The following is a 23,795-nucleotide window of genomic DNA, read 5'->3' on the forward strand; positions in this document are numbered from 1 at the left end:
GAAGACCTTGTCTCTAAATGAAATACTAATCCCTGGTACCCAAAAAATAAAAAATTAAACCAAGGAAAGTGCAAGTTATCAGAGGTCTTAAAAGATTTCAAGAGAAACTCATCCAGTATTTATTAAGCACCCTTTGGGTTGTTATTTCTGACATTTTAATATATGAAGAGAAACAGAAAAAAAATCAAGAAAATAAATCTGAATGCTTCCCAGTAGGTATCTAGGTAATTAGGTGGACAGATCAGATTTGATTAGAGCCACTTAGGAGATTTTTGCAGATGGTGGTGGCGGTGGTCAGATTCTTCAGGGAGAGGAGCAAGGTGCTGTAGCACTACAAACAAATTAACAAAAAATAATGAAATTAAAATTTATTGAAAATGGCCTCACACTAATAACGCTCAGATTTCAAATAAAACCTGCCACTCCATGCATCAAAATGTCACCCAGACTTTTTCCTGAGCTCACAGGAACGGAAGGATTCAAACTCTTAGCAATGTGAAGTCCAGTTCACTCCCACTGGTAAACCATCAGCCCCTGAGACTCCTGGGCTGACTCCGCTTCCTCCCCTTCCCCTTCATCCTCCCAACTCCTGCTCTGTTTGTTGGCCCACGTGGCCAGCGAATGAAAAGACCTGCTTATGGTTGGGGAACTTGCTAAGGTGAACAGAAGGATAACAGAAAAAAAACAGGAGGGATTTTATTTCTTTTTCTTAGCGAAGACAAAAGGGAGGAAATGTAGACAGATACCATCAAGGGTTAAGTGACAACCTTGCTGGCCAAATGATTTATTTAACTGCTCCAAACCTTAATTTCCTCTGGCATACCATGCCCACAGTTAAGGGGCATGATATACTTTATGTGGGCAGACCATAAATGTTAAACGAATGAATGAATAAATGAGCCCAGCTACTCAGGAGCTGAGCTTCTTATCACTAATCTAGAAATAAAAAAAAATAAAAATAAAAAACTGATTGGAGGAAATCATTAAAAAAAAAAAGACATAGGATCCTTCTATACCTTGACTTAGTTATATGATATTCATGTAGGAGAAGGTGTTTGCAGACCAAGGTTTTGGAGATGATGGGATATTAGGTTTATGATTTGCTCTCCAATTGTTCAGAAAAAGACTAAATAATGAATATAGAGGCAGGAGGAGCAAGGTTGGTAAAATTGGAGCCTCTGGTGAGGAGAGGCAGGTGTCCCATTCGGAAGGGATAAGGGAGACCTTTGTGATGTTTTTGCAATATTCTTTAAGTTGGAAATTTTTCAAATTAAGTTATTTGTTAAAATTTAAATATATATATATATACACACACACACACACACACACACACACACACACACAAAGAGAGTATGTGTTTTCTTTCCCAAGGGAGTGAAGAACAGAGCTGGTTTTATTATAGTATTTCTAAATTTCTGACTTGAGTCAGGTATGGTGGTGCAGGCCTGTAATCCCAGCAGCTTGGGAAGCTGAGGCAGGAGGATCATGAGGTCGAGGCCAGCCTCAGCAATTTAGCAAAGGCCTAAGCAACTTAGATACCCTGTCTCAAAAAATAAAAAGGGCTGGGGATGTGGCTCCATGGTAGAGCACCTCTGGGTTCAATTCCTAGTACGCCCCCAAAAATAATTCTGACATATTTTAGGAAGCTGTTTTTAATCCCAGATTTGCACTGTAATGATAATAAGAGGAGTAGCTGTTGCAGTCACAGCACAAGAGAAAAAGATCTCTTCCTACTTTTTCATTGATTTTTTTTTTCCCCATGATTTTCTCTCTCCTGGTCTTCTCCTTTCCTCCCTGTCTCTCCTCCCACCCAGGCAGCTGAAATAAAATGTCTCTGGGAATAATGCCAATTCCTGGCTTTCACTTCAAGTCTTACTATTAAATTCCAGTAAATATCAGATCATATGAAGAGCTCCCCCTCATATTTTTTTTTTCAACCCATTGCTACCCAAACTCCAGATTCCTTTGAAAACTAAAGACTTTTTCCAAAAATGTGTGATGTTAGTTTTCCTGGAGCCTAACAAAAATTAATTAAATAAATAAATAAATAAAAACTCTCAATCCCTGCATTGCTATTTGCAGGACATACCCTTGAGGTCCCTCTCTCCTTGTCCTTGGCTGTCTTTGAGTCAGACCTGACATATCTGGAACCCCTGGGTGGAGGTCACAGACATGACGTCAGGGAGGAAGTGCTGTCCCAAAGAACACGTTTGTTCATTGTGACCGGGATCTTTATTGCTGTGTGTGGGAACTGATTTCCCGGTGGACACACACCTTCTCCATAACCCCCCTGGAAGCCTCCGCACCTGTTAACCCTGAGCCCCTGACCTGGCTGCATTGATTCACAGAAGGCTCTTTGAAACTCCCAACATAAAGAAGCTGTGACTTAAAACTAAGTCACTCCTGAGAACCTTAGGGATAGTTCAGTGGTTCTCAATGAGCGGTGATTTTCATCCTCCTGTAGACCTACAGCAATGCCTGGGGACAGTTTTGGTGATGACATATTGTGCAGGAGTGCTCCTGGGATCTAGAGGTAGTGACCAGGGATGTTCCTGGCCAGCTTACCAGGCACAGCCTAACCCCTGATCTCAAAGGATTAGCTCAACTGAACTTGGGCCAAAATTGTAGCCTCTGTCGAGGAGAGGCAGGTGTCCCATTCGAAAGTCAGAGTTAAAGGGACAGTTGCCAACTCTATGTAATGACAACAGAGCCATTAGAAGCTCTGCTCTCTAAAGAGATCACATCCCTGCGAAACATTGTATGAGCTCCCAGGCAGGCATGCAGGGCTCCCAGATCCAAACGAGGTTTCCAAGGATGAGCCAGAAGTTGGTGTGCAATCGTCTTTCCAGGCTGTGAGTCTGAACATCTAGCAGCACCACTCACCTGGGAAGCAGGAAGAAGTCAGGGTGTGCCCGCGTGCCCCAGGAGATGGGCAGACAGTCTGCATTTTGGCACCAGTGATCAGCTTTTAAAGAATGGCATGAATGTAGGGGGACATTGCTTCCCCCCACCCCCAACTGGGGATTGAACTCAGGGGCACTCAACCACTGAGCCCCATCCCCAGCCCTATTGTGTATTTTATTTAGAGACAGGGTCTCACTGAGTTGCTTAGGGCCTCACTGTTGCTGAGGCTGGCTTTGAACTCACGATCCTCCTGCCTCAGCCCCCCGAGCCACTGGCATCACAGGCGTGCACCACTGAGCCTAGCTAGAACTCTGTCTTGTCTAGGTCATTTCTTTGCAGTCTGTCTTCAGTCTGTCTATTGTGTTTTTCCATCTGGAAGACACTATGTGGCATCGGGGTCCTGGCAATATCCATGGCTCGGAGCTGAACTTTCAGTGCTCTCCTGGCTTTTCCATAGTGGCATAGTATCTCGAGTTCCCAGCTTCTGTGACTTATTTGTTTGTCTGATGTTACATTCTCAGATGACCTTCCTCCTAAATGTCACCTGTGATCTACATAGCTGTGCAGTTATGAATTAAATTTTAAGCCATAAGAGTACTCTCTTAGTTTGGGATTGAACGGACACAGGAGATTAGAGAGTCCCATAGTTACTTACCTGGTCTTTAGGATAAATGGTGCATTGGGCGGAATCTTTACTTCGTCCTTATGTATTATGGTGGGATAAGTGGCTTTAGGTTCTATTAGACTATTATTGGATGCATTTGTTTGTGAATTACATTAGTCGAGCGTTTCCATACACCGGGCACCGTCAATTGAATAAACACACACACAGAAAAACTTGAATTCATCAAGCTTATGTTCTAGAGTAAGGGGAGACCTATAAATAACAAAATAAGAGGAATTAAATATATTTCATGAAAGGAAGAAATAAGTGCTATAGGCAAACTAAACTAGGGCAGAAAAATGGATAGGGCATAGTAGGGAAGAGAGGGGGTAGGAACTATTATTTTAAGAAGGTTTGGGGAAGTCTCTGTTAAGAAGGAGACATTTGAAAGAAGATGCTGAATGGCTTAGGGCCTCACTGAGTTGATGAGGCTGGCTTTGAACTCTCGATCCTCCTGTCTCAGCCTCCCGAGCTGGTGGGGTTACAGATGTGCACCACTGCACCCAGCTAAGCATCTTGCATAAGAAAACTGAGGAATATGTGGCACTAGCCAAACCAGTTCTGACTAGTCCCAAAACCATGTTCATAACCATCACATTTCTCTACCTCAGTCCCTGGACTCCCATCTGAATAAATCTTAGAGTAGTACAGAAATAATTTCAATTTTCAGAAAACCATCAAGTATAATTGTAGTCCTTCCTAATGCCCAGCCTTGCTGTTGCCTGCCATTTGCATGTTAGCCAATATCCATGTTGTATTCATCCTTTCATGGTGGCACTTGTGAGTCATTTCTTTGCCCAAAGATGGGCAGGAGGAGGGAACAGGAAGATTTTGAATCATGCATATTAACAGTGACTGTGTGCTCTCTGAACTAGCAGCCCATCAATGAAAGATTGGAGGGCGAACAGCTAATTTCCCCTCTGGCTGAGATACATTTCCCTGGATTCCACACAGATATTTATTCTCATCTCAGTTTCTAGGTGGCATTAATATCCAACCAAAGCCAAGTGATTATATAAGTTGACTCCCCTCCCCCGCAAAAAAGGTTGCAAACTTTTCAGCACACTGCCCCCTTGGTAACCATAGGGAATTGGTTCCAGGATCCCAGACAGATACCCAAATCTGCAGATGCAAATGCCCAGTCCTTTACAGAGAGTGGTGTAGTGCATGCATATAGTTCATGCATCTCCTTCCGAAATTTTATATCTTCTCCAGACTACTTATAATGCCTAATAAAGTATAAATGTTTCATAAATGATTGTTATATTCTATCTTTTAGGAAATAATAACAAGAAAAAATCTTGCATGTTAGGTACAGATGCAGTTTTTGGTTTTTCCTGAATGTTTTATTTTCGGGGAGGGGAAGGCGGGGATTCATTGAACTCAGGGGCACTTGACCACTGAGCCCCATCCCCAGCCCTATTTTGTATTTTATTTAGAGACAGGGTCTCACTGAGTTGCTTAGCGCCTCGCTTTTACAGATGTTGGCTTTGGACCTGCAATCCTCCTGCCTCAGCCTCCCAAGCCACTGGGATTACAAGTGTGTGCCACGGCACCTGGCTCTTGCATGTTTTTAATATGAGGTTGGTTGGATCCAGGAACCCCAACTCCAAAGAGATACAAAGGGCAGACTCCATGGTGTACTGGGCAGCTAGTCTGTAAAGATGCTACCCTAGCACTAAGCTCATGAGAAAAGGCAAGAATTCAGACAGTGGAGTGCACTCTGTCCTGGTGGCTTTTATTAAATCAAATTAACTTTACTTATTTAGGTACTGGAGATTGAACCCAGAGGCGCTTTACCACTGAACCACATCCCAGCCCTTTATTATTATTATTATTATTATTATCATTATTCATATATTTATTTATTTATTTATTTTGAGACAGAGTCTCGCTAAATTGCTGAGGCTAGGTTTGAACTCTCGATCCTCCTGCCTCAGCCTCCCCAACAGCTGGGGTGACAGGCATGAGCCTCCCAGTCCTTTTTTTTTTTTTTTGATTCTTTATTTTTGAGATAAAGTCTCTCTAGATTTCTTAGACTATCCTCAAACTTGTAATCCTCCTGCCTTAGCCTCCTGAGTGGCTGGGATTACAGATCTATGCAACTGTGCCTGGCTGTCCTGGTGTTTTTAAAATGTTCGATGGACATACATGTAGCTTATTGAGAAATGGATGAGATTTAGAGGGTGGATGTGTGTTGGGAACATGAGACAAACTGCACGTAGCACAGACAGGCCGCAGGGACTGTTTTTGGGCAGAAACATTCCTGATGGTGTCCTAAGCTCCCCAGATCTGTCCCTGATCGCCCTGGGCAATAGCATAGAACATCAAGTGAGACTGCTCCAGCACTGTCATCGCTGGCAGAATGACATCTCCAAGTGGCCTTGGGCCCTTCAGCCCAGAACTTTGATCACCTGAAAATACCAAAACCTTTGGTCGCTGTCCCCCACGCCATAGCTTCCCCATCAGCAATGTATTCAGACATTTCCTCACTCACCTTTGGAACAGCTGAGAGTCAGGATCCTGGGGGCGTCTCGCCCCTGCCCCTCCCTGTCCTCCAGACACAATTTTCAGAGACACTCCCGCAGCCAGCAGGAGGGAGGGCTCCTGAAATGGTTTCCATGTCTTCCCTGAAAAACGCCAACATCGTTATTCAGGTTGCAAAGAATCACGAGCTATAAGGTTGAAAGGGAAAAAATAAGTAAGTCCTGCAGAAATAGGTCAAGTGCTTAAGAAAGGGGACTCCAAGAACACTTGGGGGATGGCAGGGCCTGGTGATCGGGCGGGCATCATGTTCCCAGGGGTGCCCTGGATATGCCCAGTAGAACTCATCAGGTACCACATTTGCAGATTTTCTTAGCTTTTGTTTCTCTCTTTTTAAATTGTTTTATTTGTTCCTTTTAGTTATACATGACAGTCAGGTGCATCTTGACATAGAATACACACATGGAGTCTAACTTCCCATTCTTGTGGTTGGACATGATGTGGAGTTTCCCTGGTCGTGTGTTCATATATGAGCATAGGAAAGTTCTGTCCCATTCATTCCACTGTCTTTCCTATTCCCATCCCCCTCCCTGTTTCTTTCTCCTTCTTCTTCTTCTTTAGTACTGGGGAGTGAATCCAGTGGTGCTTAATCACTGATCCCCTTTCTCAAACCCCACCTTTTTTTCTTTTTATTTAGAGACAGGGTCTCACTGAGTTGCTTAGAGCTTCACTAAGTTGCTGAGGCTGGCTTTGAACTCACAATCCCCCTGCCTCAGCCTCCCGAGCCTCTGGGATTCCAGGTGTGCACCACCACTCCCAGCTTTCTTGATAGGGAGAAAAACTGTAATAATCAGACCCTTGCAGAGCAAAAGGAACCCTGATTGGGTTTCCACAGCTTATGTAACTAATTTCAGGTACTGCTGTATCTAATGCTAAAATACATTTCCCCTTCTACTATGAAGTTGTTACATTGTGAAGGGACAGCTGGAGAGCCCTGTGTCCCCTAATTCTCTGCAGGGAAGGGGGGTAATAATGGGAAGTGGAGGGCAGGGACGCCTCTTGCTGTGTCCCCTTATGTTCCTGGTCCTGCCATTGACCCTGTTAGGCAGGGCCACCTACTTGGCTCTTATATTGACAGCAGCCTTCACATGTGCTCCAAAAGTTGACATGCGAGTCTTAGTTCCTTTTCGTAGATCTTTGTAGAATTGTGAAGTCTGGACGTTGTGGGGCCAGTGGGGATGGCCAAGTGTCCCATCTGGCTGGAATGACAGTAACTCCCACATCCCCTTTTTTTCTAGGCTATTCCCTGCCACTCTCATTCTTCTCAGCTTCTTTCCGTGGTCATAAGTGCCAGGGTGGTCCCTGACACAAACAGCCATCAGGACTGTCAACCCTGGCTTTATGCTCTCAAGTCAGAGCCCTTGTTTCCTGGTGAAGCTTGCTCCCTGTTCCTCCTCAATATTTTTGGTTCTTGGTGGCTCTGTTCAAAGCCATTCTTGTTTTGTGAGAAGTTCTATAAAAAGCCTTTTTTTTTTTTTTGGTGCTGGGGATAGAACTCAGATTCTCGTTCATGCCAGGCAAGTGCTCTACCACTGAGCCATATTTTATTTAGAGACAGGGTCTCACTGAGTTGCTTAGGGCCTTGCTAAGTTGCTGAGGCTGACTTTGAACTCGAGATCCTCCTGCCTCAGCCTCCCCAGCCTCTGGAATCACAGGCATGTGCCACCACATCTGGCTGGAGCTATGCTTTTTTTGACCCAGGACTGTGACCACTCCCACAGCACCTGGGCACAGCAAGGAAACGAGTGACTATGTAGAATGTATAGGGTGACGTGATCACAGTTGCTGATTCTTATCTCTGATGCCGAGTCTGTGTCTCTGGACCTTTGAAGAACTGATATCACAAAATAGTAAAGAGAAACAGCTCAAGTTGAGAAAGAAAAATATAGAATAGAGAAGATGCATGGCATTTGGATGAGGTACCTTAGTTTTCTGTTTGTTGATGAGAGGTCCCCGTATTGGTATCATCTGTAGGAGGAAAAAGAGCACCAGAAACAGAATCTTCAGCATGTGTGTCTGTCCCGTGGACCTCTCTGTGCCCTTTAGAAAAGACAGCGCTTCACTCATTCATAAGGATGGGATTTTGTGTGATTTATTCCTGCTGTGCCTGTTGAAGTCTCTAGTAGACTCCTCAGTGAGCTGGGGTTGTAGCTTGGTGGGTACATGCTTGCCTACCATGTGCTAAGGCCCTGCTTCAATCACCCCCCAAGAAAATGAGTTCTCATCTTAGACTCTGTAGACAATTTTTTTTTAGAATATACCTTTACAAGCTGGGTTCTCACTAAGTGGCTGAGGCTGGCCTTTGAACTCAAGATCCTCCTGCCTCAGCCCCCTAAGCCACTGGGATGACAGGTGTGAACCATCAAATCCGGCTTATCCTCATTCCTCCTGGGAGGTAGAGGAAGCAGAGAACTCTGAAATAGCCCCAGGGTCCTGTTGCCACTTTGTCATGAGTAGGCAGACTTGAGCAACCTGCTGATTTAATCGGGTCACTTCTCTTGGATGGCCTTAGGATGATCAGATGGTTCTAGACACCTCTGTGCTTTCTAGAAAGCCTGACTCTGCTGTGACCTGGATTGGTGACCCAGGGCAAGTGATATCACTCTTTGATTCTCAGTCTTCTTATCTATAAGAAGGAATACTGATGATACCTGGGTCATAAGGACACTTCTGGAATTGAGAGAAGCCAGTGGACTTCAGCACAGTTTCTGCTTACAGTCAAAACTCAATAAAAGGTCATTTTGCTCCAAGGAAAAGAATAGCTTAGCATAGCTTTTTTGAATCTAAATAGCTTGTGCCGGATTCGTTGAGCATGAGTGCTGTGAGTCCGATTCTAGGTGGATCTTTCCTTATGGAAACAGGACATTTGGTTTACGATGTGTCTGTGGCTACAGCTCTCACGTGATCATTGATTTCCATCCATATTTGCTGACTGGCCACAGCCTAGGAAGCAGGAAGGACACGTGCGTGAGTGGCCCCTTCTGTCTTTCCTACTGGTGAGCCCACGTGGTTTCCTGGGCCTTCCGTGGAGCTGTGTGTGAGACTTTGGTCCCTAAGTCTGCATCCTTGACTTGGATTTTCTTTCCCCCGTGGAATAATAGCAACAGGCAGGATCTGTTCCCCTTTCCTAATGGTGTGACCCGTATGCAACATGCACCTTCATTTGTCACTGTGATTGGCACAGCCAGGCCTGTCCCTTGAGCATACACATGACATCTCCAATAGTACACTTTTCAGGTGAGCTCTGACTTTGTTTCAATAAGAGCTTTCTTGTGATGCAAAGGTACAACCGAATATTATTTAAAGGAAAGTGATTTTAGATGTTATTTTCAAATTCTGTGAAATCACAGGCAAAAGACCTTGAAAAGACCAGAAAGACCATTTCCTGTCTGCAAAAAGGATTTGACCCACCTGCCTTGGGGTGATGCTACCACCTGGTTAGAAAAAGACCCCAGGAGAGTCCTGACTTAACTTGGCAGGGCTCCAGGGTACAGCGTTCCTCCTGCCCTTTCAGTCCTTGTCATTTCTAACCTGCTGTCAACCAGCTCTGGGTTTGGAAATATGTACTACTTGATGAACGTGATGATGCACGCCTGTGATCCCAGCAGCTGGGGAGGCTGAGGCAGGAGGATCTCGAGTTCAAAGCCAGCCTCAGCAAAAGCGAGGCCCTAAGCCACTCAGTGAGACCCTGTCTCTAAATAAAATACAAAACAGGGCTGGGGATGGGGCTCAGTGGTTATGCACCCTGGTACAAATACATACATATATATCCTTTATCAGCATCCCCTGTGACACATTTGCAATATACAGAGTCTCCATCTCATCCATCCTGATTGTGAATCACCTGTGCCTAGAGACTAAATAAGCAAAGGCTGCCGCCCCACCCCCACCCCCAGGACCATCCATTAACCCCGTAGGTATCAGGAGGCATCTGCTCTGGCTCCAATGGTCCTGATTGGCACCCCGCCCTCACCAGGACTTCCTCTAAGCCCCAGCATCTTGTAACCCCACCCAGAAGCTTCCTTCTAACCAGAGCCTATGCATCCCTGACCCCCACCTGCCCTTCCTCCTCCTTCTTGGTCCATTTGGTGGACTTACCAACTCTGTGTGTGACTCCATCTTCATGGTGAGGTCCCAGGCCTCAGCAGTATCCTTGGGGATCTTGTTCTCTTTAAGTCTCCAGGTCTTCTCACCCAAACACACGGGGTTATTTGCTGGCTTCTTAATGATTAAGAAATTGTCGCCGAGTATGGTGGCCCACGCCTGTCATCCCAGCAGCTCTGGAGGCTGAGGCAGGAGGATCAAGAGTTCAAAGCCAGCCTCAGCAACTTAGTGAGGCCCTAAGCCACTCAGGGAGACCCTGTCTCTAAATAAAATGCAAAATAGGGCTGGGGATGGGGCTCAGTGGTTGAGTGCCCTTGAATTCAATCTCCCCCACCAAAAAAAAAAAAAAGAAAAGAAAAGAAAGAAAGAGAAGAAATTATGCTTCCCAGTGTAAGTTAAAGAACGAATAAAAGGAACCAGAACAGGACACAGGACCCAAATCTCTTGGTTCTGTATCCACTCAAGAGAGAGCAAGCCCTAGGAGAGAGGTTGTGAACACACTGCCCACATCTCGAATTTCATTTCCACCAGATGAGTTGAAATGTAAGACTTCAAACTCTTAGTCTGTCCTTATGGAAGGTGTTAACCCCAGATCTGAACAAAACTCCTCATCCTAGCATCCCCTCTGAATACCTGAAAATGTGACTGTGTGACCAATAGGATTCTGCAACATGTAAACTCAGGAAAATAAGAAATCATATCCCATCTATATATGATCTATCAAAGTGCATAAATGCATTCTACTGTCATGTATAACTAATTAAAACAAATACAAAAATTAATTAAAAAGAACAAAGCCTGAAAACCCCAGCATTTGGGATACTTGATTTTGTGATTCTACATTGTTCACCAGTCTTGCTCCAAGTTGTGGGGGAAATCAATCTCTTAAATAAGTTGGGTTGTTTCCCAGGAGGAAAAAAAATGTTAGAATCCTACTGGCAAAGCAAGAGGCTATTTCAGCTGAAAATTTAGGGAATTAAGTGTTCCCAAGACCAAGAGCTCTCCGATACGTAGCCAATAAATAACACGGAGTAGGTGATGCACTAAATATAGCTATTACAGCCCAGTGACGCACGCTGATGTGAAAGTCCTCTTTGCCTGGAAAAGGACTAGAAGTGATCAGATGGAAATTTCCCTGAGAACGTAAGAGCTAAAACCTGTGTTTATTTGATTATCGAAATGACAGCTCCTTTACGAAGTCATCCCAGACCCATGAATAAACCTGTTATTTTTGAACATTTCCATCAACAGCTGCTTTTCTTCATTGGTCATTTAGAAAGCATTAAATGAAGTGTTTGCTGTCAGATTAGATACCTTGAGTGGTTCCTAATCACTTTCAGATCTTAATGATTTCAGGCAAGGAATATGTGTGGTGACTCATGCAAAGTATTACATTCTCCCCTCCCCCACACCCAAGGCGCTTCCATTCAAGTCCTTAAGGATGGAAAAAAAAATGCACATTTGAATGGGTAGGATGCAGCTAGTCTAGATATTAAAAAGATATTGCCAGAGGCGGTGGTGCATGCCTGTAACCCCAAGGACCCTGGAAGCCGAGGATTGAGAATTCAAAGCCAGCCTCAGCAACTTAAGGAGTCCATAAGCAACTCAGTGAGACCCTGTCTCCAAATAAAATACAAACTAGGGCTGGGGATGGGGGCTCAGTGGTCGAGTGCCCTGAGTTCAATTCCCAGCACTCCCCCTCCAAAAAAAAAAAATCTTTAAGGCATGCTATGTAGAAATTCCTTCATCCAACCCCATTTCATTGGCAATATATATGGTGGCGGCATCAGTGACACACATCAGATGAATTACTATCAGGTAGATTGTTGATGATTAAATTACTTTTCCAATGTGTGGTTATGTTCCCAACAGAAATAGACCCACTTGTGAGAAGTAGGATTCAAAGCCCTTGTGGGGACACCATTGTGAAAGCACTACTTGTCTCCAATAATAGCACCTATCTCTGGTATTGAGCGCCACTGGTTATTGAAATGATTAAGTGAGATAATACACATCAAGTCTTAGGGCACTTCCTGGCACATAACGTGTTTGAGACAGTTAAGCCTCTGCTGATTCTGCCACCCTGGTGTGGTGGCCTTCTTTTAAGCTGCATCCTCTGCTGACCATAGCAGGTTACTTAATTAGTATTTCCATCACCTTCCATCACCCTCCTCATTGCAAGAGACAGCTTGTTTGGACTGTTTGTATGGAGGAATGACTATCCCTAAGGATACCCTTGCTTTAAGTTCATGCCTGTTCATTTGATTTAATAGAACTATGTTTCTTCACTCTGATCAAGCAAATGTTACCACCTACGATGCCATATTCCTGATGTCCAACCCATTTCCTACCAATGAATATATTCTTGACTCCCCATGCGGTTCTTCCCGGTACTCCCCATCTCTTAACAGGGTGGTAGATGTTATTATTGTCTATCTAATCATCCAAAACAGAAAACTGAAAGTCATCCTTGACTTTGCCCCCCAACCTCTACCCCACAGTGGATTCATTGGGCAATATCATGTATACACCAAAAAAAATATATATATAGATATAGATAGATAGATAGACAGACAGACACACACACACACAAACACACACGGTTTTAGTTTGCCACTCTTCCCCACCCAGACAGTGCAGCCTAATCCAAGCCACCATTGTCTCTTGCCAGGACAATTTCAGTAGCTTTCTGAGTGGTTCTTCTTCTTTCCACCCATGCTATATTCATATCCAATTTCCACTGAGTAGCCAAAGTAGATTTTTTTCTTTTTCTTTTTTTTATTTTTTTGGGTACCAGGGATTGAACTCTGGGGCACTTGACCACTGAGCCCCATCCCCAGCCCTATTTTGTATTTTATTTAGAGATAGGATCTCCCTGAGTTGCTTAGGACCTCACTAAGTTGCTGAGGCTGGCTTTGAACTCAAGGATCCTCCTGCCTCAGCCTCCCGAGCGCCTGGGATTATAGGCATGCACCACCTCACCCAGTGAATTGGACTTTTTTCTTCCATACTGAATACTATTAAGATTTTTCCAGAATAACTACTCCAAATCATAGCATTCAGAAGATGAAAGATCAAATGCATGTTTCCACCTTCTAAAGTGAAAAACCTAAACGTGTTGACACCCGCATTTTAAACTTCTCTACTCACTCCCATTGAAACTTTTATAATGGTTTGATTTACTAAAAAAACATGCCTTTGGATGGTTTAACCAGGAGCCTGCTTGGTGACCATGGCTGAATTAACATGAGGCTCCTTGTTTGACATGGAGCTATTTATCTATGAGGCATAAAAGGGCACTTTGGTAATGTAAGCTAAGGAAATCACCCAGTTAGCGGGGGGAAATGAGAAATATTGAATTGAGGGAAAGGAAGTTGAAATCTATTTTTATCGCATGTTCACATTTTGTTCTTCATTCTTAAATTCATTTCCCTCCAAAAAGCCGGACCATTATATTGGGGAGTAATGTGTCTTGAAAACCTGAGCCAGCAGCTTAGGATCCAGCGGTAATGACTTCTGGAACCGCTAATGAGGCGGTGGACGTTGACTGTCTCGGTGCGCTGATTAGGGCCAGCCTCTTGCCTGGTCCACAGAAGCTGTCAGATCAGATCTTTGTCCAGACTCCGTGGGCACTTTGATTCCTGAACCTTTCTGAGAAACCTAATCTGAAATCAAAGTCAAGCTTCTCAGATGCGGTCAGACAAGGTCACATTTAAAACAGCCCAGGGAACCCGCAGATCAGAGTTGAAAGGTGACGCCTCCCCCCACCACACACACACACACACACACACACACACACATACATACACACACACAGTTGGAACAGGCTTACCTGCTACTGCATCTTCCGGTTTTCCATTGGCCTTTTGCATCTCCTCCCAATGGACTGGAGACATGGGAGCTTTTTCTCTGGAAAATGGCCCAAGAGTTTTCCTTAAAAAAGCCTTAAAAATATGGACACAGGGGATTTTGAAAACATATCTTACTATTTGATAGTAGGACTTTTTATTTATTTATTTTATTTGTTTGTTTGTTTATGTATTTACTTTGGTACCGGGAATTGAACCCAGGGGTCTTAACCACTGAGCCATGCCCCCAGCCCTATTTTGTATTTTATTTAGAGACAGGGTCTCACTAAGTTGCTTAGGGCCTCGCTAAATTGCTGAGGCTGGCTGTGAACTTGGGATTCTCCTGCCTCAGCCTTGATAGAAGGACCTCTTTTAATCAGATTCTCAAGGTAACTCTGGGTACATGAGCTCTGTTTCTGGCCTCAGTGATCAGAATCTATCCACACTCTTAAGGGAGACAGGATGACACTTGGGGTTGCTGTGGGACATGTGTTCTCAATGCCACCTGTATTCCCAGTGGAGCCTTGAGATAGGATCCAAAGTGGCTCTGGAAAAGGAGGGCATGGTGACTCTGGTTAGACGCGCTCTTGACCTTGATGTCTCTCAGGCAGGCTTTACCACCTCCATGTGATTCAACAACAACCTTGCCGTTGCTTTATGTTGCAGTGCTCTGTGTCTTGTGGTCGAGGGCACAAACAGCGAAATGTTTACTGCATGGCAAAAGATGGAAGCCAGTTAGAGAGTGATTACTGTAAACACCTGGCTAAGCCACATGGGCACAGAAGGTGCCGAGGAGGACGGTGTCCCAAATGGAAGGCTGGCACGTGGAGTCAGGTGAGCAATGCTTCTCCCCTACTGGCTGCTTCCTCCTGCCGCGGTCGCTCCCGTTTCTCTGCATGGGCTTGGTGTCACAGAGGGGCACTCGAGACTGGGAGGGACGAGTCTTTATGGAACACTCTGGACACTCACCAGGTGACCTTGAGCAGGTGGATTCAGTCCCTGAAGCTTTGCATAATACCTTCTAGGGGTGATTGCAAGGAGGAGTTCCATGTGGTAGTGGGTGTCTGAGGTCTCGCACCCCTTGATCCTTGGCTAATGGCCTTGGTCACTCACCACTTAGAAAACCACTGATTCAGGTCCCACCGAGGCTGAGTGGGTTTGAATTTATCTTGGAGGTTCTCTCTTTCCTTCCTTCCTTCCTTCCTTCCTTCCTTCACCAGGGATTGAACCCAGGGGCCCTTAACCACGGAGCCCCATCCCCAGCCCTATTTTGTATTTTATTTAGAGACAGGGTCTCACTGAGTTGCTTAGGGCCTCACTAAGTTGCTGAGGCTGGCTTTGAACTCAGATCCTCCTGCCTCAGCCTCCTGAGCTGCTGGGATGACAGGTGTGCGCCACAGCACCCAGCCCGGATTTTTCTTAAATGTCTAGAGCTGCTGGAAGCCTTGTCCTCCCTACCCCCAGCCACATTTCATATCACAGAAGTGTGACATACAGGACACCATCCCTGGCACAGTAACCTCATCCCTCCCAAGCCCTTCGTCATCAGGAAACATGGAGCTGCTGTCTCTTCTAATTCAACAAAGAGTCTGTGCCCAGGTAGAGATGGTTCCGTAAGGAATCCCATTCAAGCATTGTGGCCTACTGCTCGTCCTTCTGCATGGTTTCTAATGACCACTGTCATCTGCTAACTGCCCGTCCTCCTTATTTGGGGAGCTCTCTGGTTCATCTGAAGCCTGCAGCCAGCGTGATTAAGATGCCCCACTAATTAGCTTGGCTTCTTGTAAACTTTACACTCTTGCTCTTCTTTATGTCCCTTGGCCTCTATTTATCTATTCTACATTTCTCCCTGAATATTCAGCTCAGAGCACATAAACGATGCTCATTTTAAAGGCCAGTTTACTCACTAAAGAGATGATTAAAAGACTCTCTTGTTCCTTATTGGTAAACACAGGGAGTTTACTCAGTATCCCATGATCTTATGGGGGAAGCCTAAAACTGCTTACAAAATTGGGATGATTAGGTTTAACTCTGGGCGGTTTGGGGAATGGGTACTGGGGATTGAACTCAGGAGCATGGACCACTGAGCCCCCCATCCCCAGCCCTATTTTGTATTTTAGTTAGAGACAGGAGGGTCTCACTGAGTTGCTTAGCACCTTGCTTTTGCCGAGGCTGGCTTGGAATCAGGATCCTCCTTTCTCAGCCTCCTGAGCTGCTGGGATGACAGGCATGTGCCACCGCACCTGGCTTTTTAATTTTTTTTTTTTAATTTTTGTAAACATAAGGTAATGGGATTATCAGAATGCCTTCCCAAACAAACCACACCAATTGTTCAAACCAATTGCCACCTTTAAAGGAGAGGCAAGCAAACCCAGTTATGTAATGGTCTGTGGCCAGCTTGATAATGTCCTGATATGATTTGTAGAAATGCGTTATAAAAGCTGGACAGACAGGGTGCAGCCTGGGAAGCTGTGCTTTGTGCAATTTAGAAGCGTGCCTGAAACTCATCCACATGATCAGAGACTGTTGGCTCCCTAGAGATCAGCAGGAAACAGCAGCGTCCCCAAGGCAGGACTGTTGGGCAAGAGTGATTATGGCCCATTGGCAAGGATATTTAGGAGATTTTATATCTGGTCTTCCTACTCTTTTGCTGGTAGCTATATTTCAGTCTTCCTGTCTTCAAGGTAGAAAAAATAATTAGTGCAATTTTTCACGGTGTCAAAAATACCGGATGATAATAAGGCAGACAGAGTATTGGGATGGGAGACTCCTATAGCCATGTTACTCTTAATAGTCTCTCCCCAAAATTTGGTGTTTTGAGATTTGAAATGGAATGTTTTGTTTCAATGTCTTTTTAGAAATCTTGAAGTTTTGAAGGGAATCAGCTGGGTTGGGTTTTGTTTGTTTTGTTAAAAAACATCATCACTAAAGACTTCAAGGGGCTCCCCCCCACCACTACCGAGAGTTCATGTTCAAGGCTGTGGCTGGGGCTCACTGGTAGAGCACTTGCCTCACATGTGTGAGGCCCTGGGTTTGATCCTCAGCACCACATAAAAATAAATAAATAAAATAAAGGTACTGTGTCCATCTACAACTAAAAAAGAGAGAAAGTTCATGTTCAATTTGTTTACATGGTTTGGATCAAGAGCTAAGGGATATCCATGAAATTTATTTATTTTTTTAGTTTTAGTTTTTATTGTTTTGGTACTGGGGATTAAACCCAGGAGCACTTGACCCCAGCCCTATTTAGTATTTTATTTAGAGTCAGGGTCTCACCAAGTTGCTTAGTGCCTCACTATTGCTGAGGCTGGCTTGAACTCTCAATCCTCCTGCCTCAGCCTCCCAAGCCACTGGGATTATAGGCGTATACCACTGTGCCCAGCTACCCATACAATTTTAAAACAAACATCACCATCGGCTTCTTAATTCAGCCTGATAAATTTGAAGGCTCTGTATTCTCATCTTTTAAAAACAGTTCAGAGCAGAATTTTAAAACTTATTCCTGTTCCTATATAAAGGATTTTTTGTTTGGCTGGTTGGTAAGCTGTTTTTTGTTTTGTTTGTTTGTTTGTTTGTTTTTACTTAAAATGAAGCTGAAAATAAAAATCAGTGATCGGTTTGGAATGAAAATGTACTTCACCATTCATTAGTCATGATTCTTTCAATCAGTTCATGCGTCAATCCTGAGACATAGGTCTCTATCATGATTCAACACCTTGGCAGTTAGCATGGGCCCAACACACAGTGGAATGCTGTGACTTAATTAACAGTCCTGGTTTCTTTCTTACTTATTCAAAAATGCAAGGATACATCTTGTAGTCCATGGTGTCTTCGATGTAGTGAAATAAGGACCCAGTTTTTAAAGATCTTCAGTGCTAAAGTTGAAATAGCAGCTGCTCTGTTATGACTTTTCTTGTAATTGCAATGCAAGCCACTAGGTGGTGGTGTCTGAGACTGACGCATGCCTCAATGTGTAATGGAGAAACGAGTATATGAGTATATGTGGACTTTGTATCCTTTGAGAGGTTAAGGAAACCATATGCATATGGCCAGGATGAGAACAAAGTTGCTTTCATGATTTCTGCTCTCCATTTGCCTGGGTTTTGTTTGCACTCCTCACCAACACTCTTGCTGAGAGATACAAGAAAACATCATGATTGCCATAGTTTAAAACTGGAGTCAGTTCCAACCCACAGTATCTATGCTGCATTGCCCTGGACAAGGTTTATTTGGATTCATTTTTGTTCCTTTTTGCTTTTGTTGGAGCTAAGGTGATTATCTCTGTTCTTTACTTATTTGTGGAATACCTACATAAAAAGGTTTGTTAGGAAATAAAAAAGATGTTTCATGGAAAATGCTGAGCATAGAACTAAGCCCTCAACTGGGGGTAATTTTGTACCCCATGGGACATTTGGCAATGTCTGGAGACAGCTTGGGTTGTCACAGCTCGAGGTGAGGGAAAGTGTAATTGGTACCTAGTGGGGACAAACCAAGGATCCTGCTAAATGCCCCACAGTGCCCATGCAGCCCCCACAAAAAGGAATCGTTAGGTTGAAGACCCTTCATAGAGTCTGATATCTATTAAGGGCTTGGTAAAAGTCTGCTATTATTGTTGTTATTATTCAGAAAAGTGGGTTGATATAGTTATCTTTCTATCTAATTCCTACTCTAAAATAAAGTCCCCTCTCCATAATTTTAGCGGTAATGCTAGAAGAAAGTGTGTAAAAATTCTCTCCAGGTTTTCACATATGTGTTATGATTCCCCAAATGCCAGAAGTTCCGAAGAGATTCTTCCTATCTACATAGATAAGCACCAAGTTCCCCCTCTGAGTTGGTGAATTCTGGGTTCCAGCAGCTCCCTGCTTCTTAGGTCAGAACTGACAACATCTCTCAACCCTGCGTAGTCCGCTGTGCTCGGATGATGTTGGCAGCAGCCACAGTGGTGGCCATGGGGGGGACACATTAACCAAGGCCACTCAAAGTAACTCAGAGGTACACTGAGTGGAGTTAGCAAAATTAAATACACATGAGCACACCCCCGGCCACCACCTCCAGGGTCACACAGAGGTCTTTCTGAAGCTGTTTTATTCATGGAGTTTCTGCACAGATCTCTTAGAATTCACCAACCAAGCCTGGCCAGCTCTGTATGCAAATTGCTATGTCCCTTGAGACAGCCCAGGAAGAAAGATCAAATACCAAAGATGAACTCGCAGGCTGTTTGAGCAATGAGCATAGAAGCAAGATTCAGAAAGGCAGGGCCTGTAGCTTGTTGTACCATTTCAGGGGGGCTGAAACTTCTCAATGGGTTATTTCAGAGCTGGTTTTGATAGTATGCAGATCAGAAGCCCCAAACAACACATTGCATAATTGAATTCTTTTGTGTGTGTGTGTGTGTGTGTGTCTTTAATTGTCTTTTGAAAAACGATCAAACAATTTAAGTAGTGATTTTTTAAAATTTTTAGATCATTATGACCCTTTATACCTTCTCTCCATTAACCATAATTTAACTATTCAATAACCAGAGCATCAAAAAGAGGTTCCATTTACTGAATAGCCAACATAGTATTATACACTCTAAAAGTCTTCAGCTCTTTTTCATTTTATTTTCCTTTAGGTGATTCAAATATTTATGAGTTTGTGAGTAAATAGCCAAAGGGCTTCTTGGTTCTTGCTGTTAATGGTTGGTGGCATTGTTGTTTGAACAATTCTGTCACTTGGGTAGCTCTGCTGTGCCTCAGCTCATTTTCTTTCACGGAGTAATCATTGAGAAATATTATTCCGGTCCCTCCCATGAGCATTCAAGGGCCATTCCCTGGAGACAGAGCTGTCCCTGGCATCCAGGAACCCTCCCCTCCCACCCAGGACATAATGACTTCAAAAGTATGGCTCCTTGTGGGTCACAAACTCAATTCCATTAATACAATTAACTTAATTAAACTCACTTAATTAATACAATTAAGCCCAAACAATACAGCAACGTGGATCCAACCTATTTCCTTCTCCTTAGCTAGCTTTGATGTGAACCCTGCCTCCCCAGCAGAGACTCAGCTGAAACAATACAACGTCCCCGCTGCCTTCTAAAGAGTGTCACCTGTTTTCTTAAAATCTGAAATAGGGGGGAACTTAAGATCCAGCAGAACCCTTTGGGTTGTGCACAGAGGAAGGTCATTAGCCCCAGAGACAGCAGAGACCGCTGAGGGTTAATTGAACCAGACCGTCTTTCTAGTTTAAAAGAGCAAGATCCTGTTCTTTAGGGAGACTTCTCTTAGCCATGTAGCTTTCATGTATATCAAACTCCTTGTCTCAACCCCAGCAAATTAATGGGGGCTGAGCTATCACAAAAACTGGGTCATCATTTGTAATTGCTCTAAGCAGTAAGATGTAGCTCCTTCCAATCAAAGGTTGCCTTTCGTTCCTGTCAAAACCTTAATAAAGACAATCATTCTTGGGTCTGAACATAAGTGAGATTATGAAACCCAGCAACGAGGAAGCCATTAAAAAATTAATTTAGAGGAAAGTTAATTGCAGATTTAATATGGTGTTTTGCAACTTGGTCAAACAAAAATGTTTCTGCGTGATTAACAGTTATTTTTCAACAGCAGAGCACATTAAGCCCGAGGAAGTGATTTTTTTTCTTGTCAGCTTTTATTCTTCATACATTTATCTGAGGTTGTAAATAGACACGAATACTTTAGTGAATTCCATGGTTTAAAAAAAAAAATGTTTCCAAAAATAGGAGCCAGAAAAGGAAGAGACTAGAGGAAATAATTCTGCTTATATGGCCCTAAAATGGTCCCGGGTTTACTCTCCTTGGGTTCTGACTTGAATCTGCCAAGAAATTCTTCTTAGACCAATTGTAAGTTTGGATTTGAATTGTAGAATTTCGATTTCTTGTAAATTCTTCCTGATTTTCAAGAACCTCAGACCCTCCAGGATAGACATCATCCCAACTTGTCATTCCCTGTGACAGCCTTGTCCTCTGGGGGGCTGACTGCTCCACCCCACTCTTCCCAGCGCTCCAATCCCCCTCGGGGGGCTTTGCTAACTCAGAGACCCCCCTGCCACTTGGGTGGCTCTTCCCAAGCCTGCAGCCCCTCCAGCGGCTGAGTTCCCAAGTGCCTGTGGGTCCCACTGTCGCGCTAGCAGTGAAGGTCACTGGGTTAGGAGGGCACCGCCAGCCTCCTCACCTCCCCCCACCAAAAAATGAGCCAAAGTGGCCACTTACCGTCCTCTGTCTTCCCAGTGCTCGGCGTCCTGTGGCCCCGGCATGCAGCAGAGGCGCGTGAGCTGTCAGATCGGGACGCACAGACCAGCGCGCGACACCCAGTGCGACCCCTTCCTGCGACCCGCGTCTGAGCGCGTCTGCCAGGGCCCGCCGTGCCCGCGCTTCACCTGGAGGGCCGAGCAGTGGCAGGAGGTGAGTGGGGACACCTGTCGCTTGCCCCGCCCCTGGCCAGCGTCACCTCCACCTTGGGAAGCCCGGGGCCCTGCAGCAGGGTGGCGTGGTGGCTGGCCCTTTCCCAAAGGCGGGCTGTCAAGTCTGCAGCATTCCCACCGCGGGGTGGGGAGCGCCCTGCAGAAGCTGCTCCTCCCCAGGCTCCGTGTGTCCCCAACGTCCTGGGTCTGACTGTGCCAGACAAGTTCTCCAGGCCTTGAGCCAAATGCCTAAAGATAAGACTCACAGGAGGGGCAGGCGGGAGGGACATGTTAACTCTGCAGGTCCAGATTGGGCCACTCTGTATTCTTGCAATAGCCGCCAGCCAGAAGGCAGACTGTAGGTAGGACCTGCTGTGTATTTTCCCCCTTTTTGCATGACTTGGGCTGTCGGATAGAAGACGGGTGCTCCTGTGAAACTGGGATTCACTAGTGAAGGATTTCCAGTGATTGTGAAAGAAGGACAGCATCTAAAACTCTTCCATGGGTGCAGAAATAAGCCGGACTTACTCCCCGCCCCATCCCCAGTTAATGTTTAGCTAAAGAAAACACTAAGTGTCCCTGGAGAAAAGTCTGGCTGGGAAGGTAAGACATTAATAAGAGGTGACCTCAGTTTCCAGAGCAAGTATGTGTGTGTTCTGATTGCACAAAGGGGGGAAAGAAAATGAAAAGCAAAACCACCTCCTCTGATGTTGCAATAAATAAAATTGCAAGCTGTTTAAAGCTCAAAGATAGGTCGGGAGTCCCCCGGACCCAGAATCGCTCTGGGAATGCACAGAAAGGGTTACAATTTGGGGAGCAGAGACACTATACTTGGTAGTGAGGTGGGTGCTTTGTGTTCATGTCACCTCACTCAATCTTTCTAACCACTAGATTAGATGAATATTATTATCATCATCCCATTTTATAGATGAGAAAACTGAGGTTCTGAGAGTCCGTGTCACATACTAATGACTGGGAAGAAGCAAAAGTTGGGATCTTAAGTTTGTTTTCTTAACTATGATGAGATGTCCACCTGCATTCTTTTTTATTTGGGAGGGGGAGTTACCAGGAACTAAACTCAGGAGCACTCAACCACTGAGCCACATCCCCAGCCCATGAGGCAGGTCTGCGTCCATCAGAGGGTAGCGGGCAGCAGTGCCTACATCAGATACAGTTCCGGTTCGTTGCACGGGAGCCCTGTACGTTACTGGGAACCCGGAGACTTAGAACACGGACCTGGTTCCTACCCCAGCTCTGCTGCCTGCCAGCCACGAGACTCAGAGCAAGGATTCTAGATTTCTCTGAGTCTTGGCTTTACCGTCTGCAGGGTGGGGATAACAGGAACTCTGAGAAAGATAGAGAGAGGCATCAATTATGGTTTGGGAATTGGCATGTCCAATGCAGAAGAAACTGGAGGCTCCTTTGTCCCCCTGCCTTAATAATACCTCTTAATTCTCTTGCAATTGTCTTTTTCTTTTTTTGGTACCAGGGATTGAACCCAGGGGTACTTAACCACTGAGCCACATCCCCAGACATTTTTTTATTTTTTTATTTAGAGACAGGGTCTCCCTGAGTTGCTTAGGGCCTCACTAAGTTGCTGAGGCTGGTCTTGAACTTGTGATCCTCCTGCCTCAGCCCCCACTGCTGGGGTGACAGGCGAGCACCACCACACCCGGCTTCTTCTCCGTGCAGTCCTTGTTTATTGGCTGCTTCCGCCCTGTCCCTCTCCATCTCTGTGTGACTGCTCCAGGGAGTAGAAGTAAGAGAGCATTGAGAAATGGACCGAAGTGGACTGTTCAGGCTTCAGCTGGTTTCTGAACCTGCTAGGACCAATCACCAAACCCCACCCCAAGCTCCCTTGAGACTCCTTCTAAATCTCAAAAAAAAAAAAAAAAAGGTGGAGAGGGGACCTTGCCCCAGAAGCACTGATGAAATTCTACTTTTCCTGTCCTACAAAGTAAACCTGAAGTTCATGTCTTCACATACGCTGTGCAGATGGATCTTTGAAAATCTATCTGCAGATATTGCTTTCAATCTCTGAGTAAGAAGACCTGCCGAGTGCAGTGGCTCACACCTGTCATCCCAGTGGCTCAGAGGCTGAGGTGGGAGGCTGAGGCAGGAGGATGTGAATTCAAGGCCAGCCTCAGCAACTTAGTGAGGCCCTAAGCAACTCAGTGAGACCCTGTCTCTAAATAAAATATAAAAAGGGCTGGGGATGGGGCTCAGTGGTTAAGCACCCCTGGGTTCAATCCCTGGTACCAAAAAACAGAAGAAGAAGACCGAAGGACACAGTCTGGCTGGGACCTGTGTTTAAG

General features: G+C 44.9%; 1 protein-coding gene and 1 long non-coding RNA gene across 11 annotated transcripts in view; one reads left to right on the forward strand and one right to left on the reverse strand.

Moving 5' to 3' along the window:
- Positions 1–23,795, forward strand: part of Adamts9 (ADAM metallopeptidase with thrombospondin type 1 motif 9) — a 157,669-nt gene that overhangs the window by 98,295 nt on the left and 35,579 nt on the right. For all 3 annotated transcript variants that reach the window (XM_046452740.2, XM_046452741.2, XM_058582078.1), the window contains 2 exons: positions 14,731–14,898; positions 21,308–21,481. In XM_046452740.2, coding sequence (XP_046308696.1) covers positions 14,731–14,898; positions 21,308–21,481 — 342 coding nt within the window. The remainder of the gene's footprint in view (positions 1–14,730; positions 14,899–21,307; positions 21,482–23,795) is intronic.
- Positions 96–21,966, reverse strand: LOC131424472 (uncharacterized). 8 transcript variants are annotated; one of them, XR_009227555.1, is made up of 9 exons: positions 21,290–21,966; positions 14,570–14,774; positions 14,049–14,125; positions 13,697–13,881; positions 10,211–10,399; positions 8,036–8,080; positions 6,066–6,198; positions 3,560–3,781; positions 96–331 (listed from the first exon to the last, which is right to left on the reverse strand). It is a non-coding gene; the product is annotated as an uncharacterized LOC131424472 (long non-coding RNA). The 8 variants fall into 8 exon arrangements; XR_009227551.1 differs by lacking the exon at positions 14,570–14,774 and having other exon boundaries at positions 14,049–14,160; positions 21,290–21,958; XR_009227554.1 differs by lacking the exon at positions 13,697–13,881 and having other exon boundaries at positions 21,290–21,958.

This window comes from Marmota monax, unplaced genomic scaffold, assembly GCF_021218885.2.
Source record: "Marmota monax isolate L192 unplaced genomic scaffold, Marmota_monax_Labrador192_F-V1.1 WCK01_AAM20220418_F8-fsc00042, whole genome shotgun sequence".
NCBI lineage: Eukaryota > Metazoa > Chordata > Mammalia > Rodentia > Sciuridae > Marmota > Marmota monax.